Here is a 21,153-nt window from a genome sequence, read left to right on the forward strand (position 1 = left end):
GAAAGTGTGTAATGAATCTTAAAAATCAAAATTCACTAGTGTTTTAATAGCTTCAAGTTTTGTTCAATGCATTTCCTACCAAATAAAGGGAATTACAAAGCATTAGCAATAACTTAAAAGGTAAGAACTGTCATCAAGAATTAAAAATGTTCTATAAATATAAATTAATTGGCAACATTATACAAAATTGGCTGAGCGGTGTATCAGAAGAAGTGTGAAAGTACATAGTACTTATGAAATCTCAAGAACACTGAACATACAAAATTGGTTGGGGGTCTATATGAGTATAATCTCAACCCCATTATTCGATTCAAAAAAATAATTGGCTGAAGGATATGTTATCAGTACAATGGAGATCGATGGGGGACACCTTTTCGCCGGTTCACCATGGTGTACCAAATCTCTGGCACCATCTCAACACTGCTACGTTTCTTTTTAAGTAACTTATTCACGCTCTCTGCCACAACCCCACTATTACTACTTGTTGACCCAGACACAGTGCAAAACGACGTCGACGTGGATGAGTCTAGAACTGAATCTGTTGTGATTTGGCTATCTTCAATCTCTTGTGGCTTCTCGCTACTTCTTTCGTTGTCTAGTACAACAGAGAATTCATGCTTGTTCCAAGGGTCCTTTGTGGTTGTGTTTTTGGTAATTAGTAGAAGATATCGATGAACCTGCTACATTGATAATATGTCCAAACCAATGCCACTCAATTATAATTATCATCAAAATGGCAACAAAAAAAATAAAATCAAGTTGCTTGGAAATTGTGATTGGAGTAACACGAAAAAAAATTGAACCTTGCAAGACAAAGAGCAGAAGGTGTATGGATCTTGAAGGTTACGGTCACACGTGATGCAAAGGTTGCTAGAGCCTTTGTGGGAGCGGGTGGGTGCCCTTTGTTTCAAAAACACAACCTTAGTTTTGTTTGTTGTGTACGGCTGTTCAATGTTCATTCATCACAATTCAGAAACAATTAGATCAACGAGAGGGAAAAACTTGTGTTTATGTTTTAACATTCATATATGCTTTTATTTACTTACTTGAACAAGGGAACAATTCAACAATGTTTGAGCATCGTCAAGCCGTATAACATCGTTGTACATATATCTTCGTATCTGACACAGAGGAAGCACAATCGTGTACTTAAATACTTGCATTATTCACGATAGTTGTAAATAGTGTGGGTTAAGAAAATCATTGCATAATTTATTTTTCTGCACCTGCAAAAGGACGTGAGAGCAGTGAATGGGCACACAATGGATGCAAACGCTGGTGCAGCAATCTAAGCAAAAAATGTTCTTATCGTTCTTCTTTACAGAGTCATGAATCAAACAACGAGTAAAAAACTTCTCTTCCTTGAGAATAAGAAGCCAATTAGGAACTGGGTTGAAGCCAACCTGAACAACAAACCTTTCAAGTAACTGAAAATAATACCATTGCAAAATAGTAATAGTGATCAGGAAATACATAAGGAAAAAAAAAAGGCTTTACCATGTTAAATTATTGTTGAGAAGGCAATGGAGTGAATGTTAGGAATGACGAATCATAGGAACCAGATAAGCCTCGAGCGTAACTGTAATCTGTTAAGCTTTGAAAATTGAATGTATATATAAGAAGTGACACCGATTTTCGGCTAAAAGGTTTTGTACACAGAAAAGTAGCTAGTTATTCTTTGCTAGTAGTAGTGCATGATAATGAAATAACATGGGGAACTTTCCGCAATTTTAGACCATAGCTATCTCCGTGTTGAATGTCATGTTGTATGCAGAATGGCAGTGCCAATGCGTTGAACGTTATATATATGCACAATGGGTAGCCTCTTTCTTTCGGCGTGTGAGTGTGACAAAGAGACAGAGGGGCAAAATTTACGCTTCCTTTGTCTTCCTCACAAATAGTCGCAACAGAAAATGGTCGACTAGGGAAGTGTAGATTGAATCGTATGAGGAAATTTCTGCTGCAGGAGCAGTGGACCAAATATACATCACTCTTAGTCTATTATTAATAAAGTTAATTATATATAAGTATTTAGAATATGGTATGAACATAAAGTATAAACCTTTGTGTTGCGGGAGGTATTACATATAGGTAGTATAGAAAAAAGTTCCAATTGTCCTTTCCTGATAAGTCAATCGATTCATAGCAATTTCATTTTCATGTGCCAATCTTCTGACTCTATTGCATTACAGTTACTATAGTCTTATTGTGAGAACTTGTAGGGAGCAAGAGATAACCCTTCTCTTTCTTTAACTCTTTCTTCCTTTGTTTTTGTGATGATGGAATTGTGGTGTGCCAATACTTTTGTTTCTTGTTTAGGTAAAGAAGGCTATAGTCAGAGACAGCTATTAACACAAGGAGCATAGTCTCACGAGGCTGCACTATCTTTCCAACTACTACACATTCTGATTGTTCTATTTTGGATTGACGTGTCATGATTTTTTTTTTGTGAATAAAACATTAAATCGTGTCATGAAATGTTACTATTTTTTTGTGGAAAAAAATCTTAGCAATTAGAAATGTCAGGCTGCAAATTTATGTGTGGGCCAAAGGTAATCTGAACTTGATAATCAATTAGACAGATAAAGCACTTTGGCATCTATTTGTACTGATAATTACAACTGCTAAAATATATAATTATAAACATATTCATCCTTAATTTAAATTAAAATATTTTATAAAATATATTTACTTTAAATAAATAAAATACTCATATTACCTAGTAGTATTCTTTCCAAGATGTCAGCTGGAGCCCAAGACCACTTGTCATACATTAAGAGATTGCATGTTATTAAAAAAAGTTTGGAACTCTCTTCTACAAGATCATCCAATTTCGGGATTTTTTGAAAGGAATCTTAGTGAATGGTTGTTCCTTAATCTGAGATCTAGTAGTCTTGGTGATGATACATGGTGCTTAACATTTGTTGTTGCTCTGGATGAGTTTTGGAGAACCAGGAATGAACTTATTTTTAATAATCACCCTTCTACTGTGGAGACCTTACGACTTATGGTCACTGGTCAGATAGCGATGTGCGGCTATCAGCAAAGCCTTTGAGGGATGTAGTTTGGGAAGTCCCAAAGCATGGAAGAACCGGTATGGGACGTCTTTCATCAGATGGCTTCCTCCACTATCGGGGTTTGTCAAACTGAATTGCAGCGGCGCAGTTAAAGATCAGAATCGTGCTGCCTGTGGAGGGATTGTTTGGAACCATCCGGGTGGTTTTATGTTCGCGTTCTCACGCACCTAGGGGACATGCATAGTGTGTTATCTAAATAAATGTTTTAGTTTTTATTATCTTGTTAACTTTTCTACCTTATCTTTAGGAATTACTTAGGTAGTTTTGCAGTTATACATATACATATTAGGAGTTTATGTTGAAATGGAGTCTATCTTGGGATGTATCTAAAAACATTAATAAAAATTATTCTCTACATTTTCTTCTATCTTTTTTAAATTCTGGTATCTTTTAAATTTACAAGTGATATCAAGAGTCAAGTTTCGTAAAATCCTTTTTCAAAACACATTCAAATGGCCATAAATGACAATTTTGTACAACCTTCAATTCCTTACTTTGATGGGCAACATTATGATCATTGGAACATGTTGATGGAGAACTTCCTAAGGTCCAAGAAGTACTAGATTGTTGTTGAATTAGGAATTCCAGAACTAGCTATAGGTGCTACTGATGCACAAAAGATTGAGGCAAACAACATGAAGTTGAAGGATTTAAAAGCTAAAAGTTACCTCTTCCAAGCGGTTGACAGAGTTGTGCTAGAGACCATCTTGCACAAGGAGACATCAAAGCAAATATGGGATTCATTGAAGAAATACCAAGGGAATGCAAGAGTCAGGAGGCAACAATTACAAAATTTGAGACATTGCAGATGAAACCATCAGAAGTTGTTTCAAACTACTTCTCCAAGACAATGGCAATTACAAATAAGCTTAGAATTCATGGTGATAAAATTGAAGATGTCACCATCATTGAGAAGGTGTTGAGATCCCTAGCAACAAAATTTAATTTTGTTGTTGCGGCCATAGAGGAGTCTCATGATTTAGATGAGATGACGATCAATGAGTTGCAAAATTCATTGTTGATTCATGAACAAAAGATTAAAAGGCGGGAGAAAGAGGAGCAATTGTTGCAAGCTCAAACATAGGCTTTATAGGTTTCGTCAAAGCCATATACATAAGATAAAAGTAAGGGTGCATGGAAAGGGAAAGGCAGCAAAGAAGCTGATGGAAACTAGAGAAAATGGCCACGAGAAAAGCAAAAAGAAGCAACCTACAAAGGGAAAAACAAAGCACATATTGAGTGTTTTCGATGTCATAGATTTGGTCACTACATGTCAGAATGTAGGACCAATTTGGGCAAGGTGGAGAAATCTAATTATGTTGAGCAAGAAGAAAAAGAAGCTAAAATTTCCTTATTGATGGTGTGTCATGTTGGAGAAAAAAATACCAATGACTTGTGGTATTTAGACATAGGGTGTAATAATCACATGTCAGAAGACAATAAGACTTTCATTAAACTTGATGAATCTTTTAATGACACTCTGAAATTTGATGATCATTCAACCGTGAAAGTTGGAGGAAGAGGTAAAGTCAGTATTAAAAAAAAATCAGGTCAGGAACGATCTATCCCTAATGTCTTGTATGTGCCTGATTTGAAAACTAACTTGTTGAGCATTGGACAATTATAAGAAAAGGGTTATGAAAATGTCATAAGAAATGGAGTATGTCAAGTGAAATATGTTGAGTTAGGACTAATTTTACAAATAAAAATGACCAGCAACAAGATGTTTCTTATTTATTTGCAGAATCTAAAGCTAAATTGCCTGACAACAGAACAAAACAATGTGACTTGGCTTTGGCACAATGGATATGGTCATCTACACTTTGGAGGCTTGAAACAGTTGCAGCAAAAACAAGATGGTTAGAGAGGGCTTCCTAAATTTGATTTGCCTTTAGTTTAGAAATTTGTGAAGAATGTATTCTCATTAAACAACATAGAGATGCATTTCCCAAGGGGAAAGCTTGAAAGGATCAACATGTACCAGAATTGGTTCACACAGACCTTTGTGGACCAATTACTCCTACATCTAATGGGGGTAAACACTATTTTATATCATTTATAAATGATTTTAGTAGAAAGACTTGGTCGTATTTTATGCAGAATAAATCAGAAGCATTTGAAGCATTCAAACGGTTTAAGATGCTGGTAGAAAAAGAATCATACAGCTCCGTTAAAATGCTTCAATCTGACAGAGGAGGGGAGTATAACTCCTTTGAATTCATAAAATTTTGCAAAGAAAATGGTATCAAAAGGCAGCTCACAGACCCTTATACTCTTCAACATAATGGAGTTAGCGAAAGGAAGAATAGAATGTTATTCGACACGGTGAGAAGCATATTGATAAAATTTAGTCTACTAGAAACATTTTGGCCAGAAGCTATTGCATGGAGCAATCATGTGCTGAATAGGAGTCCATCCAGCTCACTTAAAAGGACTCTGGAAGAAGTTTGGAATGGCACCAAATCAGCTCATTATTTCAGAATTTTTAGCTGCTTGGCATATGCACACATACCAGACCAAAATCGAACCAAACTAAAAGACAAGGGCATGAAGTGCATTTTTTTTGGGAGTAAGTGAAGAATCCAAGGCCTATAAATTGTATAATCCTATCACAAAGAAGTTGGTTATTAGAAGAGATGTGGTATTAATGAGATTGAATTTTGGTAATGAGATACGCCAACGGAGATCAAAAAAGTAGAAGTTGTTCTTGATGATGGAGACAATGAACCAATTTCTAAACTTGTTGCAGCTCAACAAGTGCAACAAGAAACTAGGGATTATTCAAAGCCCCAACAAACTAGAAGAAGACCCACTTGGATTAAAGATTATGAGGTATCATGTGTTCTTAATGTAGATTTTTAACGAGCCACACAGTTTGCCATGTTTGTAAATTATGATCCAGATTTGTTTGAAGATGTTGTGAAGGAGGAAAAATGGAAAAAGGCAATGATGGAAGAAATAAATTCTATTGGAAACAATGAAACATGGGAGTTGGTTGATTTGCCTAGAGGAGAAAAGATTATTGGAGTGAAGTGGGTTTACAAAACTAAAGTTAAACCTAATGGAGATGTGGATAAATACAAAGCTCGTTTGGTGGTGAAAGGATACAAGCAAGAATATGGAGTAGACTACACTAAAGTTTTCACTCTAGTAGCAAGATTAGACAGTCAGAATGGTGATTGCCTTGGCAGCCAAAAATTCTTGGCCAATTTATCAACTTGATGTCAAATCTGCCTTCTTACATGGTGAACTCAAAGAACAGGTATTTATAGAACAATCCTCTAGTTTTATTAGGTCTGGAGAACAGTACAAAGTTTATAGACTTAAAAAGACACTTTATGGATTAAAACAAACTCCTACAACTTGGTATAGCCGTATTGATTCATATCTCTTGAAGGAAGGTTTTTTGAAGTGCCCATATGAACATACACTTTATATGAAGCATGATGGGGTTAGAATGATGATTATATGTTTATATGTGGATGATTTGATGTTTACCGGAAATTGTTTAGAATTGATAAAATGCTTTAAATTGTCCATGAAGAAAGAGTTTAGTATGACAGATTTGGAAATGCTTTATCATTTTCTTAGTATGGAGATTTCTCAATCTGACAGTGGCATATTTGTCTGTTAAAAGAAATATGTTAATGAGGTACTAGACAAATTTGAAATGATTGATTGTAATCCTACTGCAACACCAATGGAGCATAATTCAAAATTGGTTAAGGATCCAGGTGGGAAACTTGTAAACATTACATTGTTCAAGCAACTTGTTGAGATTCTTATGTATATTATAGCCACAAGACCAGACATAATGCATAATGTAGGCATTATCAATAGATATATGGAGAAGCCTATGCAACAACACCTCTTTGCAACCAAAAGAATTTTGAGATATCTCAAAGGGACAACTGACTCTGGTTTGTTCTACAAGAAGAATGATCAAAGTAAATTAATTGGGTTTGTAGACAGTGATTTCACAGGAGACATGGATGATAGGAAAAGTACAACAGGTTATGTTTTCAAGTTAGGTTCTGGTGCAATTGCTTGGAGTTCCAAGAAGCAACCAATAGTTACTCTCTCTTCCACTGAAGCAGAGTATGTAGTTGCAAATCAGGTGCCTCTCAAGTTGTTTGGATGTGAAGAATTCTAGCAGAAATGATGTTGCAAATGAATGGAGCTACCAGAATGTATTGTGACAACAACTTAGCTATTAAACTCTTCAAAAAAACGTGTGTTTCATGGCAGAACCAAAGGTGGTTGAAGAAGTTATAGAGTTAACACATTGTAGAACAGAAGATCAAGCAACAAAATATCTTTACTAAATCCCTTAAAGTATCAACATTCTTCAAACTAAGACACATGATTGGAGTTTGCAGTAGAGAAGATTTAACATGAAGGGGTTTAAGCTGAACTTGTTTCAGCTTAGTTTAAGGGAGGGAATATTATCTTAATAAATGTTGTTTTAGTTTTTGCTATCTTGTTAACGTTATTCTACCTTATCTTTAGGAATAAGTTAGGTAGTTTTGGAGTTGTACACATGTGTACATGTACAACATGATTATAGGAGTTTCTGTTGAATTAGAGTTTAAGTTATCTCAGGATGTATTTGAAAACATCAATAAAAATTATTCCTTACATTCCCTTTTATCTTTTTTTAATATTTTGTTACCTTTTAAGCTTATACACTATTGTAGGTTGAATTATGGGGATATATTATGGTCTTTGATTGATAAAGGAAAAAGACATGAAGGTAGACGTTATATTAGAATTTGATTCTACGATTGTGGTTAAGTGTTTTGAAAGAAGATTGCTCTCTTATACATAATTGTGCTACTTTAATTAATTCTATAGTGGAAGAGACAAATATGCGACAGGATCTTGATTGTTACCATGTATACAAAGAAGCTAACCAAGTAACTAATATTTTAGCTAGTATGAGTTTTAGTTTGAGTGAGGGGCTGCATGTATATGAACAATCTCCAACTAGGATTTCTGTTCCTTTAATTATTGACGTTTCAACAGTGTCATTTTGTTGTGGTATGTTGTTACGACTCTTAACCCGTTCATTTTTTTTTATAAAAAAAAAACACTTGGACCAAGCGCCAGATCTATGCCCGGTTAAAGGTTGATAGGTATATTGGACAAGGTTCAAAATTTGTACTAATCTGTCAATAAATTTCATGATGTGCCCATAGAATTGGACCCAATGTTTTTTCTTCCCCTTCTGCATGCTTCGCCCAGCTTAAGAATAATAAAATATAAACAGTCTATAAATTCCACTGTAAAAAAATATATATAGAATTTTTTTTGTTAATAAAAAATATATCATAAATTTAAAAACAAAAATGTCAGTATCATTTTTTTATATAAAAAATTGTCCATTACTAAATGAAACCAAAAGAAAGCAAATATACTATATGCAAGTCTGGAATTAGAATCAATTCAATTTAAAACAAATTAGCTTCCATTTTTTAATTAAACGCCCATTTTTTATATTTTAATTAAATAATAGTAAGATGGAAAGCATATTTAAATGAAATTTACGTTATGCATGCAGCATGGCGAACAGAGTCATTCTCATACAGTATTCACATTTTCTGTTTTTGGGAGAGGGACAAAAAGAGGAGGAAGGTAGATATGCAGAAGGTGAGGGTGTTGCTGAAGGAAATGGGAGGGCCTTGGAAAGGGAAATGACTTCATATCACATGCAAATGAATTATTCTTTCAATTAAATGTAAATTAAAATTCATCAAATTAATGCAAAAGAGTTAATCAAACAGATTCTCTGACTTTAACTGACTATGCAAGTGCAACATTCAATTTAAATTTATTGGTGCCAGATTTTCATGAAAGACAGAGGTAGAGGACAACTTCAACTTGTCTGTCTGTCCAAAAACTATGAACTTGAACCTCTCATCATCTGCACTATGATTATAGTTCATTAAAGATAATCATTTTAAATATTTTCCACTAAATACAATCATATTCTAACTAACAAGATCGATGTGGACAACAATTAAACTCTTTCTAAAAACTTAACATATTATATATTATAAGTACAAATTGAAAATCTCTAATTAAATTAGTGTAATCCGTCTTGTTGTATGTTTTAATGATGACCCCACCTTACATCAATATTGCTGCTCTTTAGTGTGGGTATGTTTTGTGTGAAACACCTACCCACCTTTAGTACTGTAAAGAACCGAGATCTGTGGTGGTGATTATGAATTGAAGTATGATGAAACATAAGGTGGCTTAAGCAACCCAGTCTGTAGTATGTTGGATAGAAATAATTTGGTAGTCCAACAACATCCCACACATGACCTACTTGTATTACACTCGAGTAATGGATAATTTGGATTCTTTTTTAATCAAAGGACGGAGTCAAGATTTCACTTAAGGCTAAGGGAGACCACTATAAAAAATTACACCATTTTTTTTCATATACTTTAGATATTTAAAATGCATAAGAATATAATTAATATTTTTTTTATAAATAAGAGAAATAAATAATTATACTAAACATAAGCTCGACTCTGACCAAAAACTGCAATTAACATATTAAGGATTAATATAAAAAAATAAGAGGATACAAAAATATGAATACTATTAATAATTTTTTCTAAAATTTTTTATCATTAATTAAAATTTATTAATAATATTTTGTTGAGATTCATTTCTCATTTAATGATTTACTCTCCAAGTTTAATTTAGAAGTGAGACTTGTTAAAATTAATGATTTTTAATAAATTTCAATTAATTGTAGGGATGGAAAGGATATTATTAACACTTTTGAAAAGAAAAAAAAAAACACTCCTTTTAAAAAAAATAACAAAAACATAGCATTAAAAAAAACATTGATCAAATAAAAGAACATCCTAATAATAAATAAAATTATTAATAACATAAAAAGAAAGTGAAGACGAGATTCAAAAGACAAATGAAAGTATAGGTAAAACAAAGTGACAAATAAAAAAAGTAGTATAAATGATTAATGAAAAAATAAATAAACAGATGAAAAAATAGTAAATAATGAAAGTAAGCCACAAATTCAGTGTGATGATTGTATAGTAACAAATCCACGAGCGAAATAGAACATAATTGTGAAGATAATAAACTTATATAAGATTAAAAAAAATTAAAGGGATCAAAATCATATTTGTATAGAGTTTTTTTTAACAAAATTATAAAATTTGGAATAAGAATGAAAATAGGTCACAGATAACTTTGAATATACAAATCAAAGTTTATAAAATTTGGGAATAAGGATGAAAATAGGTTACAGATAACTTTAAATATGCAAATCAAAGTTTGTTTTATAAAAATAAAATTTATTATCTGCGATAAGTTTTTTTTAGGTTTGACTTGACATTTTTAATTTAATTTTTTAATTTATTTAAAAGTTTATTTTATATTAATAGTGTTAAATAGATTAATGTATTTAATTTTAAATAAGTCAATAAATCTATTTTTAGATACATGTGTGAGTTTTTTTTTTGTGATAAAAAAAATAATTTATTCTATTATTATTAAAATTTACAGTTTAAAAAAATAAAAATAACATATGACAAACATGTCATACATATTCACTCGCTTGTGTAATGAAAGAATACAATCTTATAAAAAAAAACTTTCTTAATATTTCTTATACCCATGTGGAATATTCTTAAGATGTATTGGATTAGGATTTTCAATATATTTAAAAAGACTTTTTATTATAAAAAAAAATATTGTAGTATTCAATTTTTTCATAGAAAAAAGTCATATAATATTTAATAAATTAATTATAATTTTTTAAGAGTTCATCAAAATATGGTGATATTCAATTAATATAATTAGGATTTTTTTAGGACTCCATGAAAAATATCATGATATTCACAATATAGACAATTCAATAGATTATTTTGAATATTGTATTTTGTGAGATTTCTAAGTATAATTTACTCATCAAACAATCTCACAAAAACCTTTGACATTTTCATAACTTTCCTCCCCCCCCCCCCCCTTATTTCTATTTTTTTTCTTACTTTTGTTTATCTCTCTTCTTTTCTTCTCTATTTCTTTTTCTTTTTATTTGTTTATTTCATTTATCTCTTTTTCTTCTTATCACTTTTTTTTTCTCCTTGTCTTTGGTAACACCCTGATTTTGTAACTATTTATATATATAATTTCAATAAATTATTATATATTTTATTAGTGACATGTATTTTATTGTATAATTTAACTATATCTATCAATAGTTAAAAATATATCACAATATAAATTATTTATTATAACTATAAAATATAACTATAAAATATAATTTATTTATTTAAAGTATTTTTATTATAAATTTTAATTATAATATAATTTAAATTTTAAAAATATATTTGTTATAAATTTTATTTGTGCATCATACAGTTACAAACTAAAAGGCTTGTTAGATATTAAACATGATTATTTTTTTCAATAGAAATATTATTTAATAATATATTTTAACATAATAAATTAATTAAAACTTTAATTCAATAAATTGATATAGTAATTAGATACTTTACACTTACACAATGTGGGAATGAATTATTTATCCATAAATCTTGAGTTTGATAAAAGTAATATATTATCAAATAATCGAGAATCATTATTGGTATGACTTTTAAAATATTGTGTTTAAAATCCATATATTTTTAACTATTGAAGTCTCAAGACCTCGATAATCTCTCAAATCCGCTTGGTTGATCCATAAGGACTCATTGGTTATATTAAAGACAGAAAGTAAGGTTCCTTGTATAACTAAATCTACTCAACAATTTTGAAAGAATTGAGCCAATTTGGTTAAGAGAGGGGGTGGGTACAAAATTTGATATCAAGGGCTCGACAGATTGGAATTGGTTCAAATGAGTGAATTGATATCTCTCCCGTTTACTCTATTTTATTTATAAAACATATATTTAATGGAGTATGAGTAGGGGTGGGTATGTGGACCGGTCCGGCTCGTTTAAGGCCCGGTCCGCGAAGTCCGCATTTTTAACGGGCCGGATAAATCTGGTCTGCGAAATAAATGGACTTAAATCTTCAAGTCCGTATCCGGCCCGTGAAGTCCGCGAATAAACGGATAAGTCCGCGGACCCAATTAAATCTAAATTGTTTAAATGAATATTGACTCAGATTTTAATTTTTTTTTCCTTTATTTAACCTATGAAAACATGAGGAAAAAAAACATATAAAATGATATAAATATACTTCTAATAATAACATCAAACATTGTAAATAATAAATCAAAGTCTTAAATAACAAAGTTTACACATAATAGGACAAATCAGGAAACAGAGTTGCGAAGAAGAAAAACTTGAAGAGTCACGGGATTATAGGTTCATATTTTTTTTCTTCTATGTTTACTTTGTATAGGGAGATTGTTCTTATTATTATAAGTGGTCACTTCTCTTGTTGGTATTGAATGTAATCCATAATATTTTTTATTTATATATATATATATATATATAATGCTATGTTATTCAACATTAATTATTTGATTCTGTTCTTGATGTTTAATATGAATTGATCAATTATCTTTTGATTTTTCATTTAGATTTTAGTTAGAAAACATTTTCTAAATCAATTTTAAATCAAATCATTTAATGATTTTAAATGCTATGAATAAATTTAGAGTTGTTAGTTTAACAGATTCTCAGCCATGTAAGAACTTTGATTTGATAAACTGAGGAATCATTTATTAAATTGGAATCTTTGAAATTTCTAAGACAAGGGATTAATTTATAATGATTTTAAAAAATTCAATAACATTAAGTTATAAAAACCATATATGAATAATCTTATGAGAACATAAGAGTAAGATAGGTTAAATTCAATCCTAACGGTTTTTTATACCATTATATTTCAACTTTAAACTTACTTTCTATTATTCTTTTCTTTATAAATTCAACATTGAAATGTACAATAATATGTTTGTATTCATTATACATTTTTCTTTTACATGTTTTAGCTAAGATAATAAAGATTACAAAATATCTTTTAAGTCTATGAGGATTGACGACATGTACTTTGAAAATTATATATTACAATAGATTTGGTGCGCTTGTTGAAAAATCCCAACAACCGTAAATTAAAAAAAAATGTGAAACACACACAAAAAATTATTTTTCTAAGTTTGTAGTTACTTATAAACTTATATTTTGATGATAATTTGTTTGTGGTAAGAAATAAGAAAATATTAATTAAAGATATAAAATTATATGTATATATATTAATCAAAGTCTTACATTGAGTAAAAAAATAACACATAAAAAATACATTTTTTAATCTCTAATTAATTATTTCTTAAAATTAAAGTCTCATACCGAATAAAAACATAACACATAAAAAGTAAATATATATGACCATAGAATAAAATTTAAGATAAATGAATTGTGATAATTGATTTAAATTTAGTGGTAATTAACTTAAAAGATGTTTTCGATCTTAAAAATTTTGTAAAGAGGAGTTAAAAAGTAGAAGTAACAATATTTATACTAAAACTAATTATCGTTTTATAAAGTTTACAAAAGAATAATATTATAATATTATAAAATACAACTTTGATAATATTTTTAAAATGTTGTCATTAATATATAAAAATATTATTAAAATTTTTTAATAATATAAATTTTATCTTAAATCTGATAAAATATCACAAAAATATATTAGCAATATTTAGTTATATTTAACGACACTTTTTTAATATTGCTAAAAAATACATCTTATTCTTGTAACGATCTCATAAACTTTATATCCTTAATGTGCAGTTTTAAATGTAAAGAGTGTTGATATCGTGTTTCACATATGTTGTTTCTAATAAGATTTAGACAATCCTTCTTCCTTTAACTGGTTTCTAGAAGGGGTTAAAGTACTTCTCTAAGTCCACATTAAAAAAAAATTCTAAAGGATTTGATTAATAATTTATCAAAATTATAATTGATCAACAGATAGTGTGCAAATTTCTTTGCAATATCTACAAAATAAGTTTTTATTTATTGTTGCTTCTATAAACAACTATCATTTACAAATTAATGAAATACAGATTTGTAAGTAATAATTATAATTTACTTTTGTCAATATATTTTTTGTGAGGCTTTTTTTTTTCCTCTCAACAATAAACATTTGCATAATTAATCATAAAAACTGGTACTTAATTATTTGATGAGCAACATTATTACAATTTATTGACATCGTCATTCTTAATTATAATGAACCATATGGTAAATTAAACCACGGGAAGTAAGAACTAAGAAGTTAAATGAAAGACGGACAATAAAGGCAATCATGTTTCCCTCCTTGAACATGGTAACGTGTGCCAATTGTATCAAAAAGTGGAGAAATAATTCCATAAACAATGGCGAAAAGAACAATAAAACAAAACTGATCCTAATTATTGTCCACACAAAACCTATATTCTCCAAACCAATAAAACAAAAAAGAAGCTATGGAGAGTGGTTCAATGAATTGGTGTAGTAACTAGCTAGGAAGCCATGTTTTGATCTGGCGATGACTCATCGTGACATATTAACACGCCACCGAGGCAAGTGAAAAGTGTAGAAGATTAAAAAACATTCTAAGAAATCCAGGTGTAAACGTACGTGGTGTGTCTAACTTACGTGTATTAAGTCAAACAATTAATTATTTATTTGGTTGGAATATATTCGTTCCTAGTATCGTGTTAAGAAAATTTAAGAGTTTAGATAAATTTTATCAGTTATATTTTAATATATTTTATTATATTTATTTAATTAATTGAATTTTTTGAATCGAAAATTCTTAATTAAATTTTAATAATTAATTAATTTTAAAATCTTACTTAGTGATAATTCATTTGATCAATATCTCAAAATATATATGATTTATATCAATTGAATCTAAAAAATCAATTTTAAAAAAATTCTTTTGGTGACTATGTTTGTAAATATTTTAAATTATTTCATAAATATTATATGGATGTAATTTTTAATAATAAAATTTAATATTTTTAATAATACATTAATTAATTTCTTTTGTTAATATTTTTTTAAATATTTTAATTTAAAAATAAGTTAATATTACTAATATTAAATTAATACTTGTTAACCAATATTAGTCGATATAAATGTTAATAATTTGTATCTTTTAATTAAGATGTTTAGGAAAATATCTCATATATAGAATAAACTACGTTGGAAGAAGAAAATTCATTTTATATGCATTCACTGTTATAGAAATTGATATATAAATTTAATTTCATTTCATATTTTAAATTTTGTTAAAATATACTATTTGTATAAAAAAAAATTAATATATACATAAAATAAAAAATAAAATATTTTTAATTAGAACAAAATATATTGATCTTTAAATAATATGTGATTTTATTTCATCAAAATATTTTCCACAAATATATATATATATATATATATATATATAAATAAATAAATAAAGATTGAGAGGCCTAAAACAGGGAGATCAATGATCTTACAACTGTGACGACCACGCTCAATTTGAGAATACTATTTATATATTTAATCAAGACATTTGTATGAAACACCGCCACAAGCATGAGAAAATTGAGCATGGTAGGATGAGGTCAGCTTTAAACATTATTAGTAATAACAATCATAACAATGGTCAATTATAGTGAATCAGTAGTTATTTGATGCAAATCAAACTCCAACATTGGGCGTCTCGTCTACCTCGGCAATGAGTTTCCCCATATGATTGTTGTTGACATATATATATAATTTGTGCTGAGTCAGATGGAAATGGCCCTGTTGCTGTGAGTCACATTTTAACTGCATATACAAATAATCAATAATGATGCATTTGCCAAGACAGATTGCCGTGGCTTGTGTTTGTTTTACACCACACATAAACTATGAGAAGGCACATACTCATTGGCTGGCTTCTTAGGTGAGGTGATGCAGTGCTGTGGCCTGTGGGAGACTTTTCTCTTTCTCTATTTCCCAGTTTTCTGAGGCTGCTAATGCTTCGGCCCCACCTCTCCCCCAATAATGTTACATTTTTCACAATCAACCAAAACTAATCAAACACAACTTACCTAATTATAAACCGCTCTCTAGCTTCTCATTCTGATACGCACCTTCATTGTGGGGGAGTTTGTTTGTCTTTTATTAAGAAAAATAAAAAAGTGTTTTTAATTAAACATGTTTAATTCTTAATACTATATTAGTTTAAGACTTAATAATTTATTTTAAAGATGAATCACCTATTCACCTTTAATCTTGAGGGTATACAAAAGTCAACAGCACAAATAATTTGCTTCTACTTAATTAAAGTCAGATATTCAACCACTAGTTTGAGTAAGGAATCGTATATGAAAAATTATATAATTTATATGTAGTTATATAAAAATTTAATCTCTATAGAAGTTGATCCATTTAAAAATAATTACACCCTCTTATTAAAAAAAATTGAACTTTTTTTGAGGAAATTATATTGACACTTTTTACAGTTTCATAAAATTGTATAAATACTATTTTTTCTATCCATACAATAATCTCCCTTAATTATTTGAAAAGTATTCCACTAATATTCCTCATTCGTTACTTTTAACTCTTTAATAATTTTATAAAAAAATTACATTGTGACTCTATTAAAAAAATTAGCGTTAATCTTTAAAAAATTAGAAAATATTAGTACAATTGTGTAAAATTTCAAGAAATGTTAATATAATTTACTCATTTATTTTTATGAAATTATTTAAATTGAATTACTAGTTTCAATTTTGAATCTTAAATATAATATTTACATAGAACCTTTTACAGTTTAGTTCAAATAGGTTTATATCTGATATAGAAGCAACATAGACTATAATATCAAAATAAAATAAACCACGGCGAATTAGAGAAAAAAATGATTGGAAATAGAAAAAAGTGGAGGGCCAAGAAGGTGAATTATTGACGTGGTGTAGCCTGGCAGGAAGAGGGTTATAAATATAAATATGGTAATGTGGATGGGAAGATGCAGCTGGTCCTTTCCCTTAGCTAGGCTATAGTTAGTAGCAGTGTTTGTTTGAACTTTGAAGAATGGTAATCCCAATCCCCTCCTCAGCCTCTGATTCTGAACTCCCTTGTTCTTACATTCCCGTAGCCGATGGACCTCACTCACACTCAGGCGCCGAGCCTCGGCCACGGCTGAAGAAGGGGGTGTTTGTCATCTCTTGTGGGTTGCTGCTGCTGTTTCTCTCCTTGTTCGCCTTCTTCAATGGCCAAACCAAAACACTACCCAATGTGTCAACATGGCAACCCCTTTCACGTGGCGTGTCTTCAGGGGTCTCCGAGAAGTCCACCTCGCTACTCAACGCCTATCCATGGAACAATACCATGCTCTCATGGCAGAGAACCGCTTACCACTTCCAACCTCAAAACAATTGGATGAACGGTATATTCATTCTTTCAATTGAAATTGGAAAGAAAAATGTGATTAACGTTGAATGTTTGTATACTAACCATTTTCTTATTTTTGTGGGGTGACTCTGGTTTGCTCTGTCGGGGGAATCTGGTTTGCTCTGCTTCAGATCCTAATGGTAAGTACCCTCTCCTTTTCTCATTGTTTTCACCAAACTCGCAGAAAAAAATATTCATAAAAAGTTTTATATAATGTTTTATTTATACATAAGAGAGATTAAAAGGTCAAGAAAAAATGAGATAAAATTGATGATGTAATAGAAAGGAAAAGAGACAAGAATGTTATATAACCTTTTTGACACACTTGTTGCAACTTATGTATGAATTTCAGGTCCATTGTACTACAGAGGGTGGTATCATTTCTTCTACCAGTACAATCCAAAGGGTGCAGTTTGGGGTGACGTCATAGTTTGGGGACACGCTGTATCAAGAGACTTGATCCACTGGCTCCACCTTCCACTAGCAATGGTGGCAGATCAATGGTATGATAAAAACGGTGTGTGGACTGGCTCTGCCACCATCTTACCCGATGGTCAAGTCATCATGTTATACACTGGTTCCACCAACGAGTCAGTGCAGGTGCAAAACCTTGCATACCCTGCAGACCCCTCTGATCCTCTCCTCGTTGATTGGATCAAATACCCTTCAAACCCTGTTCTGTTTCCACCACCAGGCATTGGTGCCAAAGATTTTCGTGACCCCACCACTGCTTGGCTCACCTCTCAAGGAAAGTGGCGCATAACCATTGGCTCTAAGCTCAACAAAACTGGCATTGCCTTAGTTTATGACACCATTGACTTCAAGACCTACGAGCGAGTGGAGGGGCTGCTTCATGCAGTGCCTGGCACTGGCATGTGGGAGTGTGTTGACTTTTTCCCTGTTTCTAACAAGAGTGAAAGTGGATTGGATACTTCAATCAATGGGGAGAATGTGAAGCATGTGGTCAAGGTTAGCTTGGATGATGATAGACATGATTACTATGCATTAGGGAGTTATGATGAGAAGAATGTTAAGTTCACACCAGATGACTCCAAGAACGATGTTGGTATTGGACTTAGATATGATTATGGTATATTTTATGCTTCCAAGACATTTTATGATCAGAGTAAGGGGAGAAGAGTGTTGTGGGGTTGGATTGGAGAATCTGATAGTGAATATGCTGATGTGGCCAAAGGTTGGGCTTCGGTTCAGGTGTGTTACTCGTTTTTCTTTTTTACAACATTTTTGATGCGTTCTTGTGAACTATCACTATACAAGGTTGCAATAACATTGATTCTATTTTAATTGTGTAGGGTATTCCAAGAACAGTGACACTTGATCAGAAAACTGGTAGCAACTTACTTCAATGGCCTGTAACGGAGGTGGAAAGTTTGAGATTGAGAAGCGATGAGTTTGAAAATTTAACTGTGAAGCCAGGGTCAGCGGTGCCACTAGAAATTGGAACAGCTGCTCAGGTTTGGGTTCATGCTATTTTTTTTTAATTGGCAAGTAGTTAGAACATTAAGGCTAGCTAATTCAATGACATGAAATTGAACGTGTCAATGCAACAGTTGGACATTGTAGCTGAGTTTGAGATAGATAAGGAAGCCTTGGAGAAGACAGTTGAGTCCAATATGGAGTACAAGTGTAGCACCAGTGGTGGAGCAGCAGAACGTGGTGCATTAGGTCCTTTTGGTCTTCTAGTTTTGGCAGATGATGACCTTTCTGAATACACTCCCACATACTTTTATGTTGTCAAAGGAAGCGATGGTCATCTTAAAACTTTCTTCTGCTCCGATCAATCAAGGTATTTGACTAATACTTTGTTTTGAACTTGAATTTGAAGTGGCATTGTTTGTCTCTTTTTGAAAAAATAAAATGTTGAATTTGTTGCATACTTTTTGACTAATACTTTGTTCAAGGTCTTCTCTAGCAAATGATGTTGGTAAGAAAATCTTTGGAAGCTTTGTTCCAGTACTAAAAGACGAAAAGTTATCCGTAAGGATATTGGTAAGTTAATCCTTGTTATTTTGTAATTCTCTTGCTTGAAGTTTTATGTCTTGAACTGGATTAACTAACCAACTTTGATTTTTTCATGGTCAGGTGGACCATTCTTTAGTTGAAAGCTTTGCTCAAGGTGGAAGGACGTGCGTGACATCTCGTGTTTATCCAACGAGGGCAATTTATGGAGCTGCTCGATTGTTCTTGTTCAATAATGCTACTGAGGGCACTGTGACTGCTTCACTAAAGGTTTGGCAAATGAATTCTGCATTCATACGACCATACCATCCCGACCAAAGGAATTAAAATGAAGGGACAAGGAACTCCCAAGTCACAATTACAATGAAAAATTTGTTGTATCACAAAACTGTTCAATGGCTCACCTAAACGTCTGAATTATTGAACAAACTCAAAAATGCCCACTGGTTCTCAATTTTTTTCCAATTACTTTTTGAGTAGGCGTGGTTTTGTAAATTGGTTGCTCAGGAGAGGGCCATTAGTTTCTTGTTTATATTTGGCTGAGCTTGTAACGATAATGAAAGAAATATCATCTTTTTCCAATTTAATCTATACATCTACTCATGTTTTCTATTTTCACTGAACATTTTTATTCCTTCACATACTTTATTATAATTTTAAAATCTACTTATTCTCCATAGTAAATGAAAAAAAAAATTGTTAACTTAATTTTAAAATAATTAATATTTAAATTAAAAAAATTATGTCAATAAATTTTATGATGATTTAGAATTAAGAATGATTATACTTAATTTGTAAATTATTAATATCAATAATTAATGTAAGAATGATTATACTTTTAATTTGTAAATTGTTAATATTAATATAAGAATTAAGAAGGTGATATACATTCATGGTAACCTCTAACGTTTGTTGCTGCTAAGGTTGACTTGTTATGTGGTAGAGAATTTGCAAGTTTTAACTTTTCTTGTCTTTGATGATAAAAAAAAATAAAAATTCTTACCTATTTAATATTTATATATATATGAATTCAAGACTTTACACATTTTATTTTAATTTTTTTATCACGAATTTATTTTACTTTTAACTTTATCCCAACTTAATAGAACTTTCTCGTTTAACTTTATTTTTAAAAATTATATTTTAATATTATAAACTAGAATATATAATATATGTTTACACTTGAATCCTTATAATCAGACATTTTTAATGTTTTATAGTATGCATTTTACACATAACACATATTTAATTTTTTTTCTTTATAATATCTAAAAGTTCAGCTTTATTTGATTGAATAATATGGATAAATTATTTAGTATTAAATTCAATTTATACGAAACAAAAATATCTTTATTTTATATTTATTTACATATTTTTCAATGGATCATTTTTATATCAATAAATTGAATTTCAACACTTTTAAATTAATAAAAAAATTATTATTGTAAATATAGTTTTCATACAATTAATATATTTATAATAATTTGTAATTATATAAAAACAAACATTTATACACGTCCTAAAGTCCCAATTAAAAAAAAAAGTTCAGTGAAATAAAAATGCATGAAACAGAAAGAAAGAGATGGTATTATTATTATTATTATTATTATTATTATTATTATTATTATTATTATTATTATTATTATTATTATTATTATTATTATTATTATTATTATTATTATTAT

General features: G+C 30.4%; 3 protein-coding genes across 8 annotated transcripts; 2 read left to right on the forward strand and 1 right to left on the reverse strand.

Moving 5' to 3' along the window:
- Positions 1 to 133: 133 nt before the first annotated feature.
- LOC109801146 (protein RGF1 INDUCIBLE TRANSCRIPTION FACTOR 1) lies at positions 134 to 1,892 on the reverse strand. 5 transcript variants are annotated; one of them, XM_020362152.3, is made up of 5 exons: positions 1,498 to 1,886; positions 1,227 to 1,403; positions 1,047 to 1,121; positions 804 to 944; positions 134 to 680 (listed from the first exon to the last, which is right to left on the reverse strand). In XM_020362152.3, exons 1-5 carry the CDS (start codon positions 1,498 to 1,500, stop codon positions 342 to 344), a joined length of 735 nt encoding a protein of 244 aa, XP_020217741.1. In that variant the 5' UTR covers positions 1,501 to 1,886; the 3' UTR covers positions 134 to 341. The 5 variants fall into 5 exon arrangements, with proteins under 5 accessions (XP_020217741.1, XP_020217739.2, XP_020217742.2 ...); XM_020362150.3 differs by having other exon boundaries at positions 1,227 to 1,892; XM_020362153.3 differs by lacking the exon at positions 1,227 to 1,403 and having other exon boundaries at positions 1,047 to 1,226; positions 1,498 to 1,888.
- Positions 1,893 to 6,777: 4,885 nt separating this feature from the next.
- On the forward strand, positions 6,778 to 7,230 carry LOC109800547 (secreted RxLR effector protein 161). The gene has a single exon (XM_020361327.2). It carries the CDS (start codon positions 6,778 to 6,780, stop codon positions 7,228 to 7,230), a length of 453 nt encoding a protein of 150 aa, XP_020216916.1.
- Positions 7,231 to 17,028: 9,798 nt separating this feature from the next.
- Positions 17,029 to 20,055, forward strand: LOC109801265 (acid beta-fructofuranosidase). Of its 2 annotated transcripts, XM_020362292.3 has the most exons (7): positions 17,036 to 17,483; positions 17,620 to 17,628; positions 17,841 to 18,700; positions 18,802 to 18,963; positions 19,060 to 19,295; positions 19,411 to 19,498; positions 19,592 to 20,055. In XM_020362292.3, exons 1-7 carry the CDS (start codon positions 17,129 to 17,131, stop codon positions 19,793 to 19,795), a joined length of 1,914 nt encoding a protein of 637 aa, XP_020217881.2. In that variant the 5' UTR covers positions 17,036 to 17,128; the 3' UTR covers positions 19,796 to 20,055. The 2 variants fall into 2 exon arrangements, with proteins under 2 accessions (XP_020217882.2, XP_020217881.2); XM_020362293.3 differs by lacking the exon at positions 19,592 to 20,055 and having other exon boundaries at positions 17,029 to 17,483; positions 19,422 to 19,498.
- The last annotated feature ends 1,098 nt before the right edge of the window (positions 20,056 to 21,153 follow it).

The sequence above is a fragment of the Cajanus cajan genome, chromosome 11, assembly GCF_000230855.2.
Source record: "Cajanus cajan strain Asha chromosome 11, NIPB_CcT2T_4, whole genome shotgun sequence".
Taxonomy (NCBI): domain Eukaryota; kingdom Viridiplantae; phylum Streptophyta; class Magnoliopsida; order Fabales; family Fabaceae; genus Cajanus; species Cajanus cajan.